The sequence below is a fragment of the Vulpes lagopus genome, chromosome 11 (genome assembly GCF_018345385.1).
Source record: "Vulpes lagopus strain Blue_001 chromosome 11, ASM1834538v1, whole genome shotgun sequence".
NCBI lineage: Eukaryota > Metazoa > Chordata > Mammalia > Carnivora > Canidae > Vulpes > Vulpes lagopus.
In genome coordinates, this window is record NC_054834.1 from 12,423,045 (window position 1) to 12,434,844 (window position 11,800).

Here is an 11,800-nt window from a genome sequence, read left to right on the forward strand (position 1 = left end):
ACCCTCTGGTGGAAGCCTGCAGCTTTGTTTGTTTGTTTCTTTAATTATACAGACAGTAGGATCTGCATCCTTACTAGCATATAGAAAAATCAGAGAAACAATGCAACCAACCGTGTAAGTATTTTTTTTTATTATTTAGATCCATTCCTTTAAAAACCAGAATGAACCGAGGTCCTAAAGCCTGTGACCATGGTACTTGAACTTATAGTATACAGGGAGGCTATTGGCACGGGAATCTTGTCATTCAAGTGAGCATGGTCCTGTTGCAGGCCGCTCATAAGGCTTGAAGGATATGAAGACGTGTCATATTTGCTATCTACCTTAGATTTATTCTGCTCACAAACATAAACTATGTTTATGTGAACAGTGTGTGTGAACAGTATAATGATGGACATTTAGAGAGAGTGTTTGGGTCATGAAGGTCAAACAAACTGCAGCATGGTTTGGCAATGGTAGGATGGTGATCACAATAGTGTTAGGCCAAAGGATCACAGATGTATCTGTTGTTGCTGAATTTTAGTCAGTTGGCATTCAATGGGTCCCTCCTGAATGAAGTGCTACTAAAAAAAATGGTGAACTCCTTAAAATTTATTCTGAGGGTAAGAGAAGGGGGGGGCGGAAAACATGCTCCAATGCCTTGTGTGACATCATGAAATTCATTCGGAATGAAAATGTTCTGAAGTTAGAATTCTGAAAAATTTCTAAAAAGGCCCACCATCTCTTCCATTGTTATTTTACAATGAATTCATTCATTCAACCAGTATTTATTGAGTGCCTACTGTATGCCAGACTGTGAGGATATTATAAACGATAGAATGTTTTCTCACGAGTTTATAGTCTAGTGAGGGACACAGGGAAGTAAAAGAACAATCAGCATGGTGTGAAAAGTGCTATGAAAGAGATATAACTGAGGTGCCAAGGGAGCAAGGGCAGGAAGCCAAAGCCAACTGGGTGTTCTGGAAGAAGGGTGATGTCGGAAGTCTTCCCAGAAGGCGCAGTGCAGGCACTGAGTTTTGGGACTGCGATGTGAACATTTCTTTACACTGCAAAACCATCTTCACTCATGGGTATGAGTAACAAAGATATATTTTGGAGCTACATGTACTATTTTATGACTTATTTTGAAATTCGTTTAACCTTTGTCCTTAACAGTTCTCATTAAATGTGGCTGGATATGTTTAAGCTTTGAATACTATGTAGCGAAATAAGCATATGACTTTTAAGTCATCCTCTGTATCTTCTAAATTCTTCTCATTTGGGAAACTACTCTTTCACACTTAAACTTGACAAAGCAACTTCCCTTGGCACAATGTCAAGACAGTTTACTGTTTCATGATAAAATTCATTTTTGAGTTGAAAAAAGGCAAGTGCATTAAAGAGGACTTCAACACAGACTCGGAACCAGCCATCACCTCAGGAAATGTCTAAGTATGTATGTTACATGGGGTATTTCTGAGAAAGAGTATCTCTCTGAGGTGGGAGCTTGGGGTGGAGAGAAGAGGTGTGATGGTAGATAGAGAAGAGCTTCTATATGTTGGGCACAAATCATGTGTCAGATACTGTGCCGGTGCCTTGTATGATTTTTTTCCCCATTTAACCAGATACTAACTGAAGTATGACATCACATTGCATCCTTTTAAAAAAAAAAATCAGTTGTAGAAAGATCTTGAGCTGCATTTGAACAGATTTTCCTGGAAAGATTCTAGGTGTGGATAGAACACCCCTCTTCCTTCCCTCTCTTCTTTCAAGCACAGCCTACATTGCCATAGATTCTCTCTCATCCACTATGACCATTAAGCTGGAATGGATGTGGGGTGCATGGGTGCCTCAATAGATTAAGCATCCAACTCTTGGTTGCTTAGGTCTCAGCTTACGTCTTGATCTCAGAGTGGTGAGTTCAGGCCCCACACTGGGCTTCATGCTAGGCATGGAGACTACTTTAAAAAAAAAAAAAAAGCTGGAATAGATGCTTCTAGGGAGCCCCTTGTTGGCTGGTCATCATTCATAACTGATAGGATTGTGTGTGTAAAAATCTAAATGAATCAGGAAAATATTAGAATTCATAAAAATTTAGTGATGTTGCTTGACACAAAATTAACACAAAGTCAATGATATGTACCAACAAGGAGTTGGAAAATAGGACTATAAGAATAGTCCCAGCTGTGATAGCATAAAAATATGATGTAGGAATAAGATCTCCCAAATACTTCAGAGCCCTTTGTTTGATTTGTCTACCTTTGCACCAAAACTACACTATCTTAATACTGTGGCTTTTAATAAGTCTTGATATCTGATAAGTCAAATCCCCCAATTTTGTTATTCTTCTTCAAGAATCTTTTAGATATTCCTAGTCCTTTCTAGGAATATGTGGCTGAGAATCAGCTTGCCAAGATCCACGTCAAAACCAGCTGGGTTTTTATTGGAAATAAATTGAATCTAAAGACCAATATGAAGAAGATTAACATACTTACAATATTTGAGTCTGCCCATCCACAGTTATGGTGTGTTTCTCCATTTATTTAGCTCTTCTTTAATAACCAAATAGAAATTTCATTTTCTTCATAGAGAACTTAAAATATTTTTATGGTTTTTTGTTCCTATATACTTCAAATTTGTATGATATAATTGGAATCATTTTTTAAGTTTCATTTTCCAATTATTTGCAAGTACAGGAATAAAATGGACTTTTGTGTTAATATAGTATTAAGCAACATTACCCAACTCTCTTCTTATTCTAATGTTTGCCTATTCTTTTGGATGCTTTATAAATGTATAACCATATTAGTTATGAATAAAGACATCTGCTTTCTATTTCTTTTTGCACATGGCTTAGTATGTTCAATGCAGTTTTGGTTAGAAGTGATGATAGTAGGCATCCCTACTGTGATTTCTGATGTGAAACAGAAATCTGTCCACATTCACCATCAGAGATGATGTTTATACTGGAAGTTTCTTATGAATACCCTTAACCAGGTCAATCAAGATATTTCATATCCCTAGAATATTAAAGATTTTGTTATAAATGGATGTTGAATTTTGTCATATATCTTTTTCTAAATCAACTAAAATAATCATAACATTTTTCTTCTGCTAAAGTGAAAAATATGAATTAATGTTTGAATGCTGAAACAAACTTGCATTCCCTGGTATAAACTCAGTGGTCATGATATGGTATGGTATCCTTTTTGTCAGTTGCTAAATTCCCTTTGCTTGTGATGTCCTTGGGATTTTTGCATCTAGGTTCATGAATGAGATTCTCCTGTAATCACACTTTCTCAAAGGGTCCCTGTTGGTTTTAGGTATCAGTGTTATACTATATTCGTAAAAGGGTTAAAGGAGGGGTTCCTCTGACATATCAAATTTAGCATGTCCAAATCTGGACTGCTGATCTTCTACCCCCAAACACACTGCCCTCCACAGTAAGGGTAATTCTATCCTTCCTGTTGCTCAAACCAAAAGCTTGGGGTTGTCGCCTTCTCTATTATTCCGTGGCCAATCCATCAGAAAAGCCTTCTAGGGCTACTTTCAAAATGTTCATAATCTAACCACTTCGTGTCACCCCAACATTTCACTCTTGTCCTGGGGTCACAGTCATCTGAGTCCTGTGTTTCTGCACTAGACCCACTGACTCCCCTCCCTCCCCCAGAACAAGGGTCAGCAAACTTTGTCTATAAAGACTCTACTAGTAACTATTTTAGACTTTGCAGGCCATACAATCTCCACTGCAATGCTGCTGTCCTGCTGTTGTAGTGCAGTAGCAGCCACAGACACTGCATAGGGAATGAGCATGGCCCAGTTTTGCTGTAGGTTACCAACTCCTGCCCTCTAGGCTAGACTGTTCTCAACCATGATGACAATAATCCTTTCAAAGTGTAAGTCTGTTCCTGTCAGGCATCTGTTGAAAACCTTCCACTGGCTTTCTACCTCACTCAGGGCTGACAGAAACCCTACAGTGTCTCCTGTGGGGCCCTGATCTAGCCCTGCCACCTACTTTAACTCTTCTCTCTCTCCTTCAGTTCCAGCCACACAAGCTCCTCCTCATTCCTAGAACCCACCAGGCTTGCCACCACCACAGGGCATTTGCATTGCTTTGCTTCGCCTGCAGAATGGCTCTCCCTCCAGCTATCCACTTGGCTAAGTCAACTCTTTTAAGTCTTTGCTCAGATGTCCTTTCAAATGAGGCCTTCCCTGGATACCCTGTATCAGTGTCAACCTCTACATGCTCCCCTGACACCTTCCACCCTCTTTACCAAGTTCCATGTTTTCCATGTTTTCCTTGGCATTTATCACCTTCTGACACACTGTGTAACTATTATTTTAATATGTTGGTTGTTTGTTTTCTGTATTTTCCCCCTATTAGAAGTAAGCTTAATGAATTTGGGGTTTCGGCCTGTTTTGCTTGTTGCTATATCCCCAATGACTAGAATGTTATCAGTGTAGGCACTCAATAAACATTTATTAGGTATATGAATGGTTGAATGGATGGATGGATGGTGGGATCAAAGAATTGCCACAGACTAGACTTTCCTGGAGTGTATTCCTTGGAACACTAGTCCTATAAAATAAAATTAGTAAGTGGAATCCAGGTGACGAAAATGTGCTCATTATTGAACACTTCAGTGGAATTAAGGGCCCCACCAAGTCATGAGCAATGTTTCGCAGGAAGTATTCAAGCAAAGCCTAGAGGTTAATGATTAAAGATGTGCTCTTTATCCTCCCAGCAGGTTGGAGATTAGATGCCCCATCCCCTGAAGGGCCCCAAACATAGGTGGCTCCAGGGTCCTGTGATCCCTCCCCAGTTGTTGATTAGCAGGGCTGATCATATTGTGTATTCGGCCTGTGACCGAGAACTTGGGTCTTGTTGCAGCTGGTAATTTCCAAAAGCAGATACCCGTGTCCTGTCAAGCAAGTATTATTTTGCAGTCTGGAGATTTTCTTCCTGGAGAAAAATTGAAAACCCTAGTAGGAATTATTGGCCAGCGAGCCAGACTATTTGTGAATCTTGACACGTTTGTTCCTTGTCTCGAAAAAAATCACTGTCAGAGACAGAGGGAGCAGGAGAAGCCCAGCACAAACTGCCAGGAGAAATACCGCAGCTGACGCAAGCTCTTTTTGACATTAAGCCTTTCCACTTTTCACTAACACTGCTTATAGTCCTGTTCTGCCTTGCATTTTTGTCCTTTGAAAGGAAATAGAATGCCTTTTTTTCTTTATTTTTTTAAACCAAATATTACCTTTGAAAGAGTCGGTCAACCGTGCATCCTAGTGACACAACCACAGTGTAGGCAGATGTTCTAACACATACTCTCCTACGCCCTGATGGCGTGCTTCAGGATTTCATGGAGAAATAAGGGGGGGAAAAGCTGAGTTCTATAATGTTTTGAAAATTATGCTCCCCAGATTCCCATCCGACACACAGAGAAGCTACATCCCACACTGGGAGAAGAGAGCACAGAGATAAAATTTGCTCTGACATTTTTTGAATCACTTACGCTCTTTAGAATATATAGACATGCCCCTCATAGTACTAATGCAGTGCTTTGAAGTTCAGTTGTGTCTCTTTCCAAATTAATCAGTCCTTACCCATTAACTAAAATTTTGACAGAAAAAAAAACAACATACTGTTTACTATCAGTATAAGGATTTTGCTTTTCTTCTTAGGCTGTTTTCATTTGTTTCTTCTGCATCCTTTTAATGGAATTTCTAGGTCTCTTGAAAGGTAAGGTTAAAGTTTACAAGTCTGGCCTGCACTCCGTAACAAAATTATTTGAAAAGCAGGATTTTTGCTTCTTCTTGCTCAGAAAAGAAAACCCCTCATATTTCACACTTAACCAAAATCATTCTCCATTCATATCCAGGGAATCCACGATCTCACACAGTTTAACATACTAATTTCTCTACTTGCCATAAGCTTTTCCCCTCTTTTGAATTCAAAGTAGAGATGATTTCCCACTTTCCGCAGTTCTTCCTTTTTTAATGCCTGTGACTATTTTTGAATTGCTTCCAAATCGGGAGTGAGAATCTGTCATTGATACTGACATGCGCAGTGAGAAGCCATCCACCTCCTGAAGACTTCATGATTAAACCATTCCTGCACCTGACTTTCATCCCAACCACATCCTAGTCTTTGGAGTCCACCTGACGATTAGGTTTGGCTAGCAAGGCTCCCCACATGCTTTATCGTAACCTGCATGCATGATCGTTAAGAACAAAAAACATTTCCCCTAAATGCCGATCACGACAAAAACGTTTTCTCTCTCTTCCAGTGATGCAGAAGACCACAAGCCTTTGAAAAAAGGCAGTCGAACACCTTCAGACAGGACAGTGAAGAAGGAAGATAGTGATGACAGCCTAGTTGACTATGGAGAGGGGGTGAATGGCCAGTTCAATGAAGACGGCTCCTTTATCGGACAATACAGTGGTAAGAAAGAGAAAGAACCAGCTGAAGGAAACGAAAGCTCGGAGGCACCTTCTCCTGTCAATGCCATGAATTCCTTTGTTTGATCTGTAAGCTCTTGGCCGATATCCCAGCTCTCTAGAACGTTCATCTTCAGCACTTGTTTGTCTGCCTTCTCATACTAGGCACACAGAGACAGAAAGTATGGGTTCTGCTGTATGTTAATATTATGAGAGCAGTTTCAAACAAGGACGTGACTTGGTCCAATGATTTGTTAATGTGAACTGCAGTGCAAAGTACATCCTTTTTCATCCAAAATAGGTATTCTTGTTCAGAACTGATAAAAAAAAATTTACAGCATCCTCAACTGATCACCTTATTTGCTCTTCAGGATACAGTTCAATGTGATGCATGAAAAATGCTACACACATAAAGGAATACCTGTGTACCTTATTAAAACCTGGTTTGATAACTTTGTTTATACTGTCCTCAGCTGAACCCCTGAAATGCGAATTCCGTTTTCATTGTCAAGAGTGTTACCGTAGTATTCTCTAGAACTCCAATGTCTTTGTGGACATTGTTGTGAAATTGGTGACTCTATGTCTAGCTGTCATTAGTCTTTTTGGGAGACTGTTAGCAACAGTATGTACAGGATATCCTTGCTATATGAGTTCACGATGACTGTCGCATTTGCTGATGCTTACTGAGACTCTGTGACCGGCCTCTGCCCCTGTTACTCCGTAGCCTTCTTAATCCTCCGGGTATTACCGCAGTACAGTGTTCTACTTCTTACATCATCTCTATGTTCAGTTGTTTTTAGGCATAAACAGTGTGTGTTGCAATGCATTTGGGCACGTGTGCCAGACCGAAAGAATCGAAAACCAATCACTCCACTTCAGTTTCAGATATTATTCCAGAAAGCACAGGGCAAGACACATGCAGTGCCTTCAGACAATAAGCATTCCATAACACGCTGCCTTCCATATCCGTTGGCACGGTCGACTCGGAATCCCAGCTTACTGTCATTGTCCAAAAGTAACTCTTAAAAAGCAGAGATCACAGAAATGGCCAATGCTGAAAGAAAGGAAGCATGAAAATAAAATTAATCAGACAGTTTATTGTAAGGAGCATTGCCCCTATAAAAAGAAAAAGCCTTAGCATCACCTGGAGCGCATGCTGGTTTTGTGGTCTTCTGTGGTTTCTATTAAAACAAGCCAATCAGGTCAGAAGGCTGTCGATTTGGTAGGGAATTTTTGGAAAAAAAAACTAAAAAGCAGTAGTTCCCAAACCAGAAGCATACAACAGCATGCCGACAGGAATGCTTTTCTCCAGGCCTTTTGCTAGGTGGCAGCTTTTGAAACTCTCTGCAGCGTTAAACAGTGTGTATGCAAATAGCTAGGGACACATTTCTGAAAATCAGAAATCTGACGAGTGCTAACAAGGCCAACAGTCAAAGGGATTACACCTGCAGTTTCAAAAATAAAAATACATATCTTACCGTATTCAGCAACGATCTCTATAAATGGCTTACCTCCAAATATGAAATCCTCTAACAACCTATGGTTGAAGGAATGCTCAGTTTCATTTGCCAATAAATTGGTTTCTCATAACTTGCATCAAGTTTAATTTTAAGTAAAGCTTTTTATATGTAGATATTTTGTTGAATTTGTAAATACACTGAAAGTGTAGATGCTATATGCTTAGAGGTGGTCGATACCAATAAACATGCAACCAGTGTTGACGTGTGCTGTATAAGGAGTCAGCTGAAGTCGTACAGTGCATGGGATTGGAAAGCATTTACTTAAATACCTTTTGGGTTTTTATTTTCCCTTTTTTTGCTGTGAAACTGAAATAGTGAACTCTTCTACATATCGACAGCAGGTTTCTAGATGAAATCTTCAGAGCTTTGCCCATGGGGCTCAGTAGGCATCTTGGCTACATGTCGGTAAAGCACAGTGTGAAGTCCTCCCAGGTAAAGATTGGCCTCGCCATTTCCACCGCTCCATATTCCCTTCTCACAGACCAACCGTTCTAGTGGAAATACAGAAAGACAAAACAGGTTTGCCTTGACAGCACAAAGATAAAAGTGACTCTAAGTTTGCCGATGTTTGGGGGAGGGGGGTTTGGGGAAACAATAGTTTTTGTTCTTCCATAACGGTAGACGCTAAAGTTATCTGTGCATGAAGGGGTCACTTCTGTAATAGTGCAACAGATTTTGTATTAAAAATTAAATGTGGTTTTAAAAGTCCCTCTCTCTTTTGTAAGAAGTCATGTTCCCAGTGGAGTGTGAATGTTTAAGTAACGGTGTATTGTAAGAGTACAGGCAGAGATGACTGGATTTCCATCCAAAAAAAAAAAAAAATCACTATTAAACAGTCTCGATCTCTTTGTGATCTTGAACTTTCTCAAGCATCTATTTCCTAACGTTTTCAAATAGTGCAAACTTTTGGGGGGTTTTTTTGCCTTTGGAAGGCTGTTACGTGCAGAGAAAACTCCACACAAAACCAAACATGGAAGACTACAGAGCTGTTCAAATAGGAGCAGGCCAAGAAACTTCTAGTGCAGAGCAGGTGGCGATATAGCCAGCCTTCAGAGAAACAGTTGGAGAAACTGGGTGCTGCTTCCTCTGCTGAAGGCCGACCTCTCCGCCGGCCTGAATCCCCCGTGCCTGCTGTCGGCCTGTCGTCCTCTTGCCTGGACCCTCCACCCTCCTCGGCCACAGGCAACTTGGGTTCCATCACCTCTCCTGCCTGGAGAGGTGGTTTGGGCATTTGCAGGTAGTGTGGGTGTGTACACCCTCCTCTCCTCTCCAGCCCTGTTCTGTCTTACACCTGTCCAGCTCCGCAAATAGCCAAGGCCTGGTTTGTTCCTCTGTTTTACCACCTGCTCCCATTCACTTGTCCCCCAGGGCCCAGCTTTCTACCCAGGAGACCTGCTGGCACAGAGCTGCCCCTCCCTGTAGTCATTTGGACAACAGCATGTTGCACAAGTCAACTGTAAAATGCTGTAGAGATCTTAGCATTTCCATCCCAGAGAGCGCTCGCTCTGAACACCGAGTCAGGACCTCCACTCCACACTGCGTACCAGATTCACAGCCCTTACCCGCAGGCCACACCACTAGTCACAGCTGTGTAGCAAGGAGGGGCTGGCACCCTGGAGCCTGACCACAAAAGGCATTGGTCCCCGGGGCCTTCCTGTCTGGACAGGTTATTATAATGGCCCTGATCGCCTCTGAGTGTCTGATTTTGGGAATGGCTTGGGGAGGCAAGGGAGAGAAATACAAAGAATTCTCCCGCAGGCTAAGCAAATCTCTCCCTCTCATGGGATTTTTCGACAAGCTACCACCAGAGGGCCCCCGTGCCTTATTCTGTACAAAAGGAATTGCTGGAAAATGAAGGCCCTGGAGAAATAGCACAACCTCCTTTTAATAATAGCAAACCCCCTTTAAGAATCAGACCGTGGTCTCGTGGTGCAGAAAATGATTGCCTGCTGTGGCAGGAGAAAATGGGATTCGCAACTTTCTGTGACCAGTTCCCACCTCCCCGGGAATTAGCATGTGTCACTGGCCTGGTTCATCTTCCTCTTACTGATGACAGTGGATGGCTGGTGGTGGGTCAGCTGGGGGAGGAGGAGGAGCGTGCCCCCGCCCCGGGTTCCCACAGGGGACCCCATCACGGCCACAGGCTGCTGGGGGGAGGATGGGGGTGTGTCCTGAAAATGGTTTTCCCCTCTCCCTCCAGAGTGTGTCATTTTGTCTGCCTCCAGTGGTTCGATGTTTTTGAGTGGATAGCACCAAAAAGAGCACAGTTTAAGGACAGCTTTGATTTTTCATTAAAAAAACAAACAAACAAAAAAAAAACAGTAGAGGGAGAGAATACAACCAGAGTATTGATGGTAAATAAAGAGTTCTCAGGTTGAGCTAGAAAGAGACCAGGACTGACAGTCCAACTCTGCCATCAACTGTGAGTGTGTATAAGTGAAACCACCCCCCAACCAATCTCCCACCTCTCCAGATCTCTGTTTCTCCGATTTTAAAATGACAGAAAGCAGATGATTCCTAGTATCCTTTTATGCTTAAATCCTATGGTTCCAAATTAACCCCCACCCCCAAAAAAGAATTTTCTAGCACTCATTATAGCCAGGTATTTTGCTAAGTGGGGAGGGTACAAGATGAACAAAACCAGATGTGGTTCCTGCTCTCATGGCACCTGGAGCCTGATGTGAGAAGACATATTTAACCAAATACCACCCAAATGAGTGTAATTCCAAGCCAAGAGGAGCGCCATGAAAAGAAGGCCCGTGTTGCATGATGGCGAGCGGTGGGGAGGGCTGACGGGTGCGGAGTGGTCAGGAAGTCCCCCTAAGGAGGTGGGAGCTGGGTGCTGGGCACAGGAGGGTTGGAAGAGAAGCAGCCAGGACACATGGCTGCACAGCGAAGACCAGCGTACCTGGAGCAGATGCGGGCCCAGGCCAAGCTGCATCCCAAGGACCACAGACAGGTTTTCACATTTATTCCAAGAGAGGTGTAAAGTGTGAGCTAATTGACGAGGTTGAGGTAAAGGGTTGTATGATTAGATTTGTATTGGGGTTGGAGGCAGAATGGGATGGTCTGGAGGAGGAGAGCCCTAGAGACTGACGAGCCACTGAGAAGCTTCGAGGTAGTTGAGACAACAGGTGATGGGGGTTGGATCTGGATTATCCTGCTGGAGATAGGGAGAAGTGGGTGGGTCCCAAAGCTATTTAGGAAGAAAATAGATGGAATGTGGGAGGTTGAGGAAGAGGGAGGTGTCACAGAGGGCTCTTCGGGGTCTGACTTGTCTCAAGAGACGTGAAGTTCATTGAGGTGGGAACATCAGGAATGAACCAGATTTGGAGGTCAGGCATGAGTTCAAGTTAATAAATGAGTTTGAGGAGCCTCTGGGACATCCAGGTGGAAATGACTAGTAGAAATTGGATATGTGGCTTAGTGCTCAAAAGAAATTTCTAAGATGAGGAGTAGTGACCACAGCCATGAGGCAGGGACGAGATTGCGTCGGGAGGAGATACAACGAGGCTAAGGATTTCACCCTATTCAGAACCCCCATGTACAATGGGCAGGAAGAGGCAGACTGAGAAGCAGGAGCCAGAGAAGTGGGGAAGGATAAGGAGAGTGCGCTGTCTTGGAACCTGGTGGGAGAGACCATTTCAAGAACACTGTCACATAATTCAGAAAAATCAGACAAAATGAAGATTGGGAAACCCTTCTTGGATGGGTGGGCATGGGACGTCTGAGGCATTAGTAAAAGGTGTCGTGTGGATGCATCATGAGGTGAGTGAGTAGGAAGGAGGGAGATACACACGTGGACAGCCACTCGTCCCTGGGCTCGGTTCCTAGGCATCTCCACCTGCATGATCATATAACCT

The 11,800-nt window shown here is 42.6% G+C and overlaps 1 protein-coding gene across 19 annotated transcripts in view; it reads left to right on the forward strand.

Annotated features, from left to right (window-relative positions):
- NRCAM (neuronal cell adhesion molecule) overlaps positions 1-8,779 on the forward strand; it is a 280,017-nt gene extending 271,238 nt beyond the window's left edge. For all 19 annotated transcript variants that reach the window (XM_041723226.1, XM_041723232.1, XM_041723228.1 and 16 more), the window contains one exon: positions 6,267-8,779. In XM_041723226.1, the coding sequence (XP_041579160.1) occupies positions 6,267-6,504 (238 nt within the window). In that variant the 3' untranslated portion in view covers positions 6,505-8,779. The remainder of the gene's footprint in view (positions 1-6,266) is intronic.
- The last annotated feature ends 3,021 nt before the right edge of the window (positions 8,780-11,800 follow it).